We start from the raw sequence: 14,464 nt of genomic DNA, 5'->3' as shown, positions 1-14,464 counted from the left end.
AAGCGGAGTTTAGTGTCCAATGAAGGAAAGGTACGCATAAGTGGGTTGGCTACACCCCTGGCAGAGGCTTCGGATTATGGTCTCACTTGGCTTGCCGTGTCTTCTTATGCACAGCATATTTCCAAAGGTCTCAGACACAAGTCATTGCCTCAGTGAGGCCTAATGTTTGAAGGTCGTGCTTCATCACCTCATCCCAGGTCTTCTACTTCCACAGGTTCCCTCAACTGCTAGGGTGTGGCACTTTTTCACACAGCTATCATCATCCATTCTCGCCACATGACCATACCAGCGCAATCATCTCTCTTGCACACCACAACTGATGCTTCTTAGGTTCAACTTTTCTCTCAAGGTACTTACACTCTGTTGAGTATGCACACTGACATTACACATCCATCGGAGCAAACTGGCTTCATTCCTTGCAATCTTACGCATGTCCTCAGCAGTCACAGCCCATGTTTCACTGCCATGTAGCATGGCTGTTCATACACATGCGTCATACAGTCTACCTCTTACACTGAGTGAGAGGCCCTTTGTCACCAGCAGAGAGGTAAGATCTCTCTGAACTTTGCTCAGGCTATTCTTATTTTAGCAGCTACACTTTCAGAGCACCCTCCCCCCACTACTAACCTGGTCACTTAGATAATGGAAGCATCATGCTGGAGAGTGGAGGTACCAAAGTGGAGGCTACCACCTGGCTTCAAAAAGCAGACGACTACAACTACATCAATGTCACCGAGTTGGACGCAGTGCTGAAGGGAGTGAATTTGGCCCTGAAATGGGGGCTGTGCCCCATCGAAATCAGGATGGATTCAGCTACTGTGCTTGGCTGGGTAGGATCAGTGATCACCAACAAGAAGAAGGTGCAAATCAAAGGGGCTGCGGAAATGCTAGTGAAGCACCACCTTGGGATTCTAGGGGAGCTGATTGGTGAGTTCGGCCTAAAGCTGAATGTGATCTTTGTGCCTTCAGAGAGAAACAAGGCAGTTAAATGACTCTGAGCTAAGGAGACTGCATGCCATGCATCATATACGAGTGTGGGTAGGACCCTGTATCTCACCAGGGGGATTAACGCTGATGTTACAGACAGAGCATCCAGAAGGTGGTCAGGAACTGCGACAGGTGTCAGTCCATCTACCCCGCTCCGGGTGTGCATGGAGACAATTAGCAGTGGATATAACACACTACTGGCAGGGGATGTATCTCTCGATGGAAGCGGTGTTCTGGTACAACATGTCACCCCGATTGGGACAGGCCGAAGAGTCTGTGCCAAATAGAGTGATATTCAAATATGAATGGCAGTGTCTGAATAAACCATTGAGATGCCCTATAGAAGAGAGAGGGCCCGATTTCGTGGAGATGGGAAATGAAGTCTGGATCAAGCCACCAAAAGGCATGCTGCACAACATAGTGGTACAGAGGAATAGTGGTGGTTGTCAATTCCAAAAATAACATCTCTGTGGATGGAATGCTGCGTCATGTCTTGGATGTTCGTAGGATTGTTGCTTTGTTGGATGATGATTGTGGAGAAGAGGAAGAGAACGAGGTTCCCAGTTTAAAAAGGTCACAACATGCAAGGTACCCATCTGGGCAGGTGGTAGATTTCGACACGGAGTGAAGTGAGGAGGTGATCTTTGAGATCAGGGGGGCGTGTGGGGATGAGCCAGAAGAAGAGGGCCATGATGTCAATGGTCAAGGGACTGACTGGAAGAGGAAGCATGAAACAGAAGTGGGGACAGGAGAAGGTTATACTCTTTTGACCAGCCAAGGCATTGCAAATGGATATGTGGGAATTGGCTCTCAGGTTGGAGATAGGAGCTGCTTGTTACTGGGTGACAGGGTAGGATAGGATCGCCAGAGTGACAACTACTAGACAGGTGCAGACGAGAGAGGAAGGTAGGTGAACCTTTTCATTTCCCACGCACTACAGTTTCTAAGACTTAAACATTTCTATGCATTTTCTAAAGCCTTAATTTTAGGAATCCACAGTATACCTAGACATTCCTTGCAGCATACCAGTATACTGTGGTATTTGTGCCATTGTATTGCAGTATAGAATTGAAACCCAGAGAGAGAGAGAGAGAGAGAGAGTGTGTGTATCATTCACTAGATTATGAATGTATCATGTGCAACAAACAAAACAAATAAACAATAATAGTGTGTTTATGAATGGTATGCATGACTTTGCTGTAATGCAATACCTGTTTCAACTTAATTTCAGACAAAAATTATGCAAGAAAGAAAATATTGCTTTCTAATTTTGGTGCAAGGTATGCAACTTTGAGGGGAGGGGTAAGTTGATTACATCAACCCCAATACTTGACTGGTACTTTATTTAATTGACTCTGAAAGGATGAAAAGGAAAGCTGGCCTCAGCAGAATTTGAACTTGGAATGTAATGAGGTGGAAGAAATGCTGATTCTGCCCACTTGCCACCTTCAAGAGAGAAAATAGTGAGTTATCATCATTACTATTTAATGTTCATTTTCCATGCTGGCATGGGTTGGAGGGTTTGACCATAGCTGGCAAGCCAGAGAGCTGCACACCAGGCTCCAGTCTGATTTGGCATGGTTTCTACAGCAGGATACCCTTGCTAATGCCAACCACTTTGCAGTGTGAGCTGGGTGCTTTTAATGTGGTACTGCATGAGTATTTTCATGTGGCACTGGCACAAGTGCTTTTTGTGTCGCATTGGCACAGGACTCTTGCAGGTCAATCCTCTTCACCAGAGAGAGCCCTTAACACTTCTGCTGTGAAGTACAGGTGCAAGAGCCAAAAGTTTTTAAGGAAGTGATATAGTGATTTGAATCAACCCAAGTATATAAGTGAACTTATTTTCTCAATCTTGATGGGACTTGTGCTTAGGACATAATTAAAAAAGTCACTAAACACTTAAGTCTGTCATTCAATTACTCTAAAGAAATGAAATACTAACGAATCTTTATTAAAGAGAAAAGATTTAGTGTTTGCAAACATAACATAACATTCAAAAACTCACTATATGCTGTGGTATTTTTAGAAAGAAATGTTGTTTTTAGTTCTAGGTCAGCCCTGCTCAAGCTGTCGTATAATGGAGGACATTCCAGCCATGGTCATCCGGTCTTTTTGTATATCAGGGACTACATTTTGCTGAGTGTATCCTTCTTTATTTAAGATAGCTGGGTGTGGTGTGTGATTTATAGCAGGTTGAATGATCACATAGAGGCTATAGGTCAGTTCAGACTGAGCAAACCTTATGATCAAAGACATTTCAGCCATGACCATTACATTTTTATCTTGGGTGTTAAAGATATGTCCCATTTTTCAAGATGGTAGGATGTAATTTGAGCAAGAATTGGTTGCTGTTTCTAGCAAGCTGAGTAACCACATAGAGGCTCCCATACCTTGTCATCTTCAAAGGTGTAAAATTTTGTTATTTGACTTTACAGACTGTAAACTTCTCTATCAAATTTGACCTTGCGTAAGTAAGAGTATGACAATAAAGTTGACCCTGCAATACAGCCCTATAATACGGCCTTCTCTAAAGAAATACCTGATACCATCATCATCATCATAATCAATGAAGTTTTGAAACTTTTGGCCAATCTTCACAACTGCATGGTTTCTTGTTCAGTCATGTTCGATAGTGCCTTGGTTAAGTGTCTTCAGCTGGGGCCTCAGGCAAGCCAAAGCCTTGTGAGAGAAATTTGATTGATGGAAACTGTGTGGAAGCCTATTGGAAGGGTCATTCTTGTTTTGGGGATGGTAGAGTTAACCTGTTGCCTTCGGGTGCTTTTAGCGAGACCATTCTGTTGTAAGTGGTCGGACTTGGTCTCTTGTCTGGGTAAACTTCTGCCTGCTAGTCTTGGAGACTAAAAGAAAGGTTGTGAGCATTGCCATTCCTCCTGCGACAAACTCATTTAGCAAAATATAAAAAAGAAAACCAAACCAAACCAAACTTAGATCTCCAGATGCAATTACTGTACACTGCATACTGATTCATCCCAATGCCATTGTAAACAAACTAACGAGAGAATCTTTACATGTTTGATTGACTTGTTAGAAATTGCAACTAAATCTCCACTAAATTACGCCCTTATTAAAAAAATGGAAGGACAGATTTTATGATATTGTCTAAATAGCTTTGCTTGAATAAAGTTGGGATAATCACAGTTGGAATACCTTCATTGTAAGACTACTTGATCTGCACTGACCTGGGGCTAAACAACAACATTGTATTAGGCAAGTCAATAAAGCAATCTCTGTGATTGTTTAACCTGTGAGAAATAGCAGCCAAATTTCTCTCAAATAGCACCTCACTATCTTGAAAGAGAAAGGACGCATTAAATAATGTAATCCAAGTTACGATATTCTTAAAAAAAAAAATGACCAGATAGTCAAGGCTGGAATGTTTTTGATTCTAAGTCAACTGAATAATATCTGATCTAAGATTAAACAATAACATGGTTGTTCTGAGTACTTTTTTTTTCTGTATGTTGAGTTCGTGATCATAAAGTTATAGGCTCAATCCGTGGACCACAAATCGTGTTCCCTTAAGCAAGGCACTTAATTTCATATTGCTCCAATTTTCTCCCTTGAAATGATGCAGTCCTCTCTTCCTCCAACTACCACATCCTGGAGAGTCTGCTAGGTCAAGAGTGAGAGGTCTGAGAAAGCACCTAAAACACAGTACATACTACCAAGCCATTCTCAATAAGCAGTACCTTTGATTATTAATATTCACCAGTGGTTAAACTTTAATCAACTCACTACATTTCAGTTTACAATATATCAAATTACTACATACCAGTTTATCATACACTATTATATGTCACACATCAGTTCATTATAAACACCTTCTCTGTATGTCACATACCAGTTCACCATATACAACATACCTATATCTTACACACTGGTTCACCATCTACAACTTCATTATGTCAGACATCAGGTCACTATGCACAACTTTACTGTAACCCACATGCCAATTCACTGCACGTTATACAATAGATATATTATACTTCAATTTACCAATGCACTAACTCACAGTCATTCTATAAAAAAAAAATTTGGTAAAAAGTTTTGTATGTAGTTACTTCCAACTTGCTCAATGTAGTAGCAGCTTTCACACAACAAAGCATTCACTTAACAATAATTTTCACATTACCTGTCACCAAACAGCAGAATTGAAGGAAACCAGTTTAAACCTGCTGTCTCTCTCTCTCTCTCTCTCTGTTTACATTTTTGTTTTCGTATGTTTGTTTATTTGCCCATGACCTAAGTGAAAGATTTAATTTTGGAATCTAATTTTTATTGTGACATTTCAAGGACTGCCAATGTTGTCTGAGAGAAATTCCCATGGACGAGAAAAACAAAAATTGTGTAGGTTTTTTTTTTTTTAAGTGAAATTTTTTTTTTAAATTTTCATTTTTACAACTCTTATCCTATTGCTGACTTTTACTCTATACTACTCTGTATTTCTGAGCAGATATAGAAATATTTATAATTAACATTAGAATATATAAAGATGAAAAACAATTTTAAAATAAATAATTAAATTTTTACAAAAGTTGCCTTATAAGAAAAAAAAAAAAAAAGAGTAAAATGGGAAAAAGATCAACAAAATACACCATGCTAGTTAATTGCCCATTATTCTAACTCTTCAGCATTCAGAGTACTCTCTCAAATATAATGCTTATTTATTCACTGTTTTCAATTACTCATGCATTATCTTGTAGCTTTGTGTTTTTAATGATGTGGTTGTATATTTTTAGAATGACATTGTAGGTTAAGTGTGAAAGGCCAGATCTTCCCAGTTTGAACAGAAAACAGGAAGAATATTTAGGCCTAATATGACTGGTTTAAATGCTAAAGGGTCAAAGACTTCACTTCTGGTTTTTGGCATATCATCATCATCATCATCACCATCATTTAATGTCCATCTTCCATGCTAGCATAGGTGGGACGCTTCCACAAGAGCCAGCCAGGGCAAAGCCTGCACAAGACTTCTGTGACTGTTTTGGCAGGATTTTTACAGCTGGATGCCCTTCCTAACACCAAGCACCCAGCAGAGTGGACTTAGTGCTTTTTATGTGGCACAAGCACAGGTGAGGTCAGTTTTGGTAAGGTCTTTACAGCTGGATGCCCTTATGATCAACAACCACTTTACAGTGTGGACTGGGTGCTTTTAAGTGGCACCTGCATGGGCAGGGTCACCAAGTACTTGCAAGACAAAAGAAAACTTTTAAGAGGGGAGGATGCATTGGAGGAGATAATGATGAAAAGGTTATAGTGAGAGAGAGAGAGAGACAGGTGTCTTGCTGTAGAGGAAGTACAAGGTTACCTGGCTAAGGAGAGAAAGATCAGGAATGAAGACAGAAACAGGTGTGCTACCACAAAGAAAATACACAGTTGCCCAACCTGAGGGAAGTGCAGGAGAAGGAGAGAGAGTAGGAGACAGCAGCATAGAGATGGTGGCAAAATGCCAGGCATACTCACAAGGAATGGGGATCAGAATATAAATGAGATGTTTGAGTAAAGGAAGAGAGATATAGATGGTGGCAAGTGCCAGGGCATCCCTTGAGGTTCAGTGCCATAATATAAGTGGCAGGATATTGTGAAGGGAGTGATTAAAGAGTGCGACTAAGTGGTGAAAAACCTGGGTATATATAGAGTTGGAGAGGCTACCAGATAGCAATGATAGAGAGGAACAGGGGTGTGAGGACAGGATTGGGGAGTGTGAGGACAGGATAGGCATAGTGTATGAAGGAGGAAATGTGAGCAAGAGATGTAGATTGGTTTGTTGGGGTAAGGTGAGAGAAAAAATTTTCTTGTTACATGTGGTTGGAACACCCAAGTTGGAGGCTAGCAGATAGCAAAAATAGAGTGAGACAGGGCATGTGGATAGAACGCACAGGTTGGGGGAAAGCAGAGTGCATTAATACAGTGGCACAGGGCCAAGAGAACAGGATTGGAGAGTGGAAGGTAATCATAATACATGAAATTTTCTTGCCATAATTCTGATTATGAAGCTGATATTGTCTGACCCTATATCAGTCCTGACAAATCAGCCCTCATCGTCGTCATCATCATCATCGTTTAACATCCGCTTTCCATGCTAGCATGGGTTGAACGATTTAACTGAGGACTGGCAAGCCAGAAGGCTGCACCAGGCTCCAATCTGATCTGGTAGAATTTATACAGCTGGATGCCCTTCCTAACGCCAACTACTCCAAGAGTCTAGTGGGTGCTTTTACGTGTCACCGGCATGAGGACCAGTCAAGCGGTACCGGCAACAGCCATGCTCAAACAGGTGTTTTTTACAACATGCCACCTGCACGGGAGCCAGTCCAATGGCACTGGCAACGACCTTGCTGGAATGGTTTTCTAACGTGCCACCAGCACAAGTGCTAGAAGGCAACGCTGGTAACGATTACGCTCTAATGGTGCTATTTACGTGCCACTAGCATGGAAGCCAGACAGCTGCTCTGGCCTATGTATGATAAAATGCATTCATTCTAGCTATGACCATTCCGGCTTTAAGGCATAGCGTATTTAGGACTACATTATCAACTGTCTTCATAGTTTGGTTGTTATTTCTAACAGGCTGAATGACCATTTAGAGGCCTTCTCTTTCATATAGGTGAAATAGATAACTGGCCAACTAAATAAACCTTTTCCAATTCCATTTTATTATTGTAGCTGGCATGATGTAAATTAACCTTTAATACCCAAGACATGCCAAAGGTCATAATGGCATCTGCAAGACTCCATAAAAGAGTTGAGGGCCCAAAGCAAAGCAGATTGATCCTAGTAAAATTTCAGCTCAGATCATAGAGTAATAAAACTAAATACTACTATCAAACATTCATTTTGTAATCAGAATGTATGAAATATTTTGGCACTGCCTATTTGGTGTTGCTGATTTAACATCAGAAGTTTTAAGGTTTCTCTTATTCTTTCCCTCTTGCCTATGTGTGTGAGCAAATTTCTCTATGTATATGAAGAAAGGGCAAGTTTATGTCATTTGTGTTCAATTAATAACTTGTAATGTTTCTCTCTCCATATCTGTATATTTGTGCATGTACATATATGTGTTTACCTCCAGTGCCAAAAAAATACTGTCACCAAAACAGGTTCTTTGTCCAATTATTCATGCCAAATTTCCAGTGTCCAAAAGGCTTCACCCAATCATTTCATTCTGGTAATCAGAGTATCATTTGGTGTTAAATATGATTATACACAAAACTGAAGAGAAATTTTCCATTCACTTCAGTATAATTGTCCAAATAGTCCTCACTTGGATCTGTGTGAAATATGCAGTGACTGGTGTTGAGGTTAAAAGATCTGACTAATTATTTTAGAATGCCTGTTTCAGATATTATGTTGAATATTTCTGAGTTCAAATCCTGTTAGTATCATTGTGACGTCATGTTATAATATACTTGAGGTCAGGGAAACTATTTGATATAATTATTTATTACTTCCTTTTAAAGATTCCCCTGTCCACTGAGTTAATATTTATGTCTCTTGTCTAGTAAGTTGGTATTTATCTCCAGTTTCCAAGGTATTAAAAAGATGAGGAAAAATGAATATTCATTTGGTTATTTATCATAGACAACTTTTTTGTACAGTTGGAAGTGAATTCAGCACAACAATAAATTATTTTGGCCTGTGACATAACTGTACAGCTTAGTGAACCAGTTCATTGTAAAAAAATTGTTTTCACAATAGACACAGCACAACACCAGTGACAGGATATGAACTACCAATCACTTGGTTGGTTAATCAGTAAGAACCTCTATCCATTTAGCCCTCTCTTGTTTGTTGTCTACTTAACTATTCCATTCTATAAAGATGAGAGTTTCCAGCTTTCATCAAAACCGTAACTATGGAGTCAAATAGCCTGTTCTTTGACAAACCATCTGCAGTGGTTAGGTTATCGTTTGTATAGTGGTCAGTTCAGTCAAATAAATTCCTTATATATAAGCTCTTTTATCTAGTGCAGTGCAAGAATTTGTTAGATTGTATTATTTTTGCCATTAAAAAATATAACAAAAAATAAAGAAAATATAATATTTTAAAATTGTTTTAAACAAAAACTAGTTGAAGACATCAGCTTTTGAAGTTGATATTTTGACCTCACCTCCAACATTTTGTGTGTCAGTCATGCATGCAAACAGATATTTGAATAACATGTACCTAAGTGCACCAAGACTGACCCTGTAAAGTTGGTTTTTCACACAAAGAAAAAAGATGTATTTGATAACTACAAATCATCAGTGGATGAAGCTGTTCATTGTTCCATAAGTTTTGGGGGAAAAAAAAAACTTACATTTGTCTGGAACACAGATTAAACATAAAATTTGTATACAGAGAAACTTTTTTTCATCAAAAATGCTAACAACTTCTTGTAGCCCTTCCTTATTCTTAAGCTTTCCTTATATCTAGATCACAAGTCAAAATTATATCTAGTGGTAAATGTGAGCAGTTCATGAATTTACTGTTCTGACTAACCCTGTTATTGGCCTCTTCACTAGGTAATGGAGCCTGTAGTATTTCTTCTTCTGATAACACATCACAGCACACATAGATCAGCACTGGGATTCTATACCTGCTGAGCAATTGCCCAGTGTACCAATGCCTAGAGACTACTGCTCTTGTGCATCTATCACATCTTGAATCCTGGTTCTCTGTAATCTTGCCCAAGAGCTCTCCTCACCATTGCTGACCCTGAGAATAGAGTATCAAGTCCCTAAAATACATATTGAACAAGGATTTCATGCTCTCTCTGGCACTTTAGGCTTTCCACGTTTGGCTCCTTAACTTACAAGTTTACTCTTTTACTTGTTTCAATTATTTGACTGCGGCCATGCTGGAGCACCGCCTTTAGTCAAGCAAATCAACCCCAGGACTTATTCTTTGTAAGCCTAGTACTTATTTTATCGATTTCTTTTGCTGAACCGCTAAGTTACGGGGCATAAACACCAGCATCGGTTGTCAAGCGATGTTGGGGAGACAAACACAGACACACATATATATACATATACATATATACGACGGGCTTCTTTCAGTTTCCATCTACCAAATCCACTCACAAGGCTTTGGTCGGCCTGAGGCTATAGTAGAAGACACTTGCCCAAGGTGCCACGCAGTGGGACTGAACCCAGAACCATGTAATTTGGAACTTTTCTCAAAAAGTTTCTGCCATGAGAACCAAGACTTCAATTTAAGTTTCCAAGTACTGAAAACTTGTTTTGTAGACTCATTAACATCACCCCAGTACGTAACAGCTTTCATAAGACATTCATCTACACCTGATTTCTTTAGCACAGACCAGGGTACCATGAGTGGATTGTTTTGAGTGAAGAATTTCTCTTGCAGCTGTTTTACTTGAAATGTGGTACTTGTGGTTATACATCATGATACACACCCCAAACTGCAGCTTATCTAATCTGTCTTCTAAATTAACTTCATTAAAACTTTCAACTACAATCAAGACATGTTTCATCAGTATCAGGCCTCTCTAACTGCCTCCACTATTCCTGATGAACTTTTTGCTTTCTCTGCCTTCCTTTTCCTAACAACTTTATTGAAACTAAACTTGATAGCTGGCTCCATTTGAAGGTAATTTCTCAATGTCCTTAATCATTATGGCACCTGTGCCCAGCGTCGCCTTCCTGACACTTGTAAAGACATTTGAGCGAGATCGTTGCCAGTGCCGCTGGACTGGCTCCTGTGCAGGTGGCACGTAAAATACACCATTTTGAGAGTGGTCGTTGCCAGTACCGCCTGACTGGCCGTCGTGCTGGTGGCACGTTAAAGCACTCAATACACTCTCGGAGTGGTTGGCATTAGGAACGGCATCCAGCTGTAGAAACTCTGCCAAATCAGATTGGAGCCTGGTGTAGCCATCTGGTTTCACCAGTCCTCAGTCAAATCGTCCAACCCATGCTAGCATGGAAAGGGGACGTTAAACGATGATGATGATGATTGCAAGACTTCATTTCTTTGGTATTTTTACTGCTAGCTATTACAAAATCTTTTAGACCTCGATTCCACATTTAAGTTCTTTCTTTAAACACCTTACTCCACTGCTCCTCATAAACACAAAACATTGACAGACTTCTAGATATACACGAGGTCTACCTTTTCTTGTAGCAACCTGATGTCTCATGCTCCTTACTTTTCTCTCACTCTTTCCATGCCTGTCTCTTTTATGGCTCTGTTATTGTACCATTGTCAGCTTGTTCTACATACAAATCTGGTTTGTGACTCAGAGGAAAATCCAGTTGTCTTCCATATTCCAGTCCATTATCTCCTTCTCTCTATTACACAATACTTCTTGGAAGTTACAATAATCTTTTAGCTTGTATACCTTCTGAGCCTAAACCTGACATTATTTATAATTTTGCTAGTCTGTTTTCTTGAGAATATAGGGTGTCTGGCTCTAGAATCTCTACAATCAATCCAGATCTACCTTTCATTGTACAAACCCTAAATTCTACACTTGAAAAGAGTGTTGGTGAGATCATCAGATGATAATCAAACCAGGGGTGTTCACAGTCATTACAACAGACAGAATGCCTTATAGTATTTGATCTTATGATGAAAGCAAAGGTTTTAACATTATGTGAGAAATGCTATACAACTGAGAACTATCAAAAGATGTTCCCATGATTGCTGCATCAGCAGTAATTAGCATGTTGAGAATCAAATTTATCCCGTTTGTAATGTAATTCGCTTTGAAATTCTGCTAATTGAAAAAAAAATCCTCCATTAATATGAGAAACAAATTGTTGAGAAAAAAGTTCAGAAACCAAGTCAACTTTATTTGGTGCCGTTACTGCCTCCAAAGGATTTTGTTGCTGTCATAACTGCAGCCTTCATACCTTTACAAAGGGAAATAATCACATTTGGCATGTTATCAGGTTTTTTTTCCTTTGAGCCTCCTGCTGTTGTTACTTTATCAAAAGTCTTGGTAAGGTCAACAAAAACAATGTATCCTGATATCTCTCATACTTTTTTCTGTAACCTGATCCAAAGGAAATGCCAAAATATTTCTTTCTTTATCTAGCTTAAAGTCATGCCGGGCTTACTTGAGTAATGAGTTTGTTTAGGTAGAATAGGACAAACCAGAAATTTACTAACAATAATAGAAAGGGAAATACCACTGGGATTACCAGAAATTACTTTATTGCTTTAGTTTTCTGATGGAAGCATCTTCAAAAACCTAAGGAACATGCCTGCTCTTCCATATTAGCAAAAAGTTTACCATGAATTTATAATTCAATTTAAAATCTTTACCTTTACATGGGTAGTAGAAAAATGCAAATTTCCCTGGATGATGATCTCATGAATATATTATCCTAAGCAATTGCCTCCTTTGGTAAATTGCAGTACTTTATCTGAAATGTGAGAGGCCTTACTTTGAAGACAAATAAATATTGTTGTGTATGTATCAAGCTATAGTCTTCTCTACCTTGCTTTACAAATCAGACTTGACTCCTTATAGATCCAGGTTGATGCTTGCATCACATCCATGACTGAAGCATTTCTTATCCAGTCTCAGATGGATCAGTTTTAAGATTCATATGTTATAATAAAAGAAATAATCCAAGTCATCAAAATAGTTGCAGGTATGGCTGTGCTTCAGAAGTTCAGTTCTGAACCACATGGTTTTGAGTTCAAACCTCACTGCATGGCACCTACCTTGGGTAAATGTCTTCTGGACCAACCAAAGTCTTGAGTGGATTTTGGGATTTTGTAGATGGAAACTGAAAAGAGGCCTGGCATATCACTTTGCATTTGTTTTCTATGCTGGCATGGGTCGGACGATTTCACAGGATCTAATAAGCTGCAGGACTGTTGAGCTGATGTCAGCTTTGGCATGGTTTCTACAGCTGGATGCCCTTCCTAAAGCCAACCGCTTTACAAAACGTACTGGATGCCTTTTTTTGAGCCACTGGCACTAATGAAGTTGCCAAATAACTTGTAAAACAGGTTAAAAAAAAAGAAAGAAAAAGCTCCCTTGGCTATGTATGTTTGGGGGTTGTGTTTGAGAGTGGGGTGGCCTTATGCCAAGTGGTGTATAATCATCACCATCATCATTTAATGTCCATTTTCCATGCTGGCATGGGGAATGCATTGATAGGAGCTGACCATTTGAAGGGCTGTTCAAGCTCCATGTCTGTTTTGACATGGTTTCTGCAACTGGGTGCCTTTTATGCAGCACCAGCACTTACAAGCCTGCAAAATTAGGGATGCTCAGCTGGAGAGGGTTGCAATGGACCAGCCTGTATGCAAAGGCAACCACGCTTGTACTTAACTTGACATGTCTTTTCAAGCACAGCAAACTGCCAGGAGTCTCGGTCCTCTGTCATCCCCTCTGTGAGTCCCAACGTTTGTAGATCCTTTCTCACCACTTCGTCCCACGTCTTCCAGGGTCTACCCCTTCCCCATGTTTCCTCTACAATTAGAGAAGGCAAAACACATAGGCATTTATTTATGAGTGTGTGTATTCACGTGTCTTTTGTGTTTGTTTCCATTCTGTTAAATCAACTGTCCACTTCATGCTTTCAAAACCATGTGGAATAAAACAGGTATTATTATTTCAAAAACAAGTAAAGGTTAGTATCAGGAAAGGCATTTGGCTGTAAACCAATGTTGCAATAACATGCAAGCATGGAAAAACAAATGTAAAAATGAGCAATCTATGACTGAACAAAAAATACATGGATGAAGTGTGACGCCTGAGGTTTCATTCTCAATTTTAAGCAATAGTCATCCCTGGAGCATTAGGGAAAAGATAAGGAACACTATTTATCTGATGTTCTTTATTACACCCTTAAATCATCAACAGAAGAATGGTATTTGAAAATTTTGAAGTTAGCAACAACAGAACAGTGTCTAACAAATTGTTGCTGGTTTCTGTGTAAAGTAGAAGCATCACTTAACAATGTTAGTTAAGCTTTAGCAGACATTCACCAAAAAGTCCTCATTCATGCTTGATAATACATCCAACTTCAAGTTAACCCTAGCAAAGAAAACACAAAAAAACAAATTATAGAAATTAGTATCACATATATTATGTGTATATATATAAAGTATGTGTATTGAGCATATGTATATATTTTTAATATCTGTACATTCTCATTGTTTTGTTTTTATAGTTGGATACACTTTCTACAGCTTTGCATCCAGCTGTGAATTAAGAGAGGAACATATTATTGAAGATTGCAATACTGGATTCATCATCCCTATCATAATCAACCATACCATCATAATCATCACGTGTTTTCGTGATCACTTCAAAAGGATGTCACCCTGTTAGATGGGGTGATACCTTTCAACTAACCAAGAATAAAGGGCTGAGTTCATCTACCTGTAAACACAACAGTAGGTAGTACTATAAACAGACAAGAGTTGTTTCTCCAGTGAGAAAATACAGAATATTCCACCAAGCCTTCTAAACAGACATTCAAGAGAG

The 14,464-nt window shown here is 39.2% G+C and overlaps 1 protein-coding gene across 1 annotated transcript in view; it reads right to left on the bottom strand.

The window, feature by feature from the left end:
* Positions 1-13,796: 13,796 nt before the first annotated feature.
* The window catches only part of LOC106872085 (uncharacterized protein C05D11.1), a 44,664-nt gene continuing 43,996 nt past the window's right edge, over positions 13,797-14,464 (bottom strand). Inside the window, exon 23 of the mRNA XM_014918940.2 lies at positions 13,797-14,011. Within this exon, the coding sequence (XP_014774426.1) occupies positions 13,948-14,011 (64 nt within the window). The 3' untranslated portion in view covers positions 13,797-13,947. The remainder of the gene's footprint in view (positions 14,012-14,464) is intronic.

This window comes from Octopus bimaculoides, chromosome 3, assembly GCF_001194135.2.
Source record: "Octopus bimaculoides isolate UCB-OBI-ISO-001 chromosome 3, ASM119413v2, whole genome shotgun sequence".
Classification (NCBI taxonomy): Eukaryota; Metazoa; Mollusca; class Cephalopoda; order Octopoda; family Octopodidae; genus Octopus; species Octopus bimaculoides.
The sequence above is the reverse complement of the archived record's forward strand: the minus strand, read 5'-3'. Positions and strand labels throughout refer to the sequence as shown.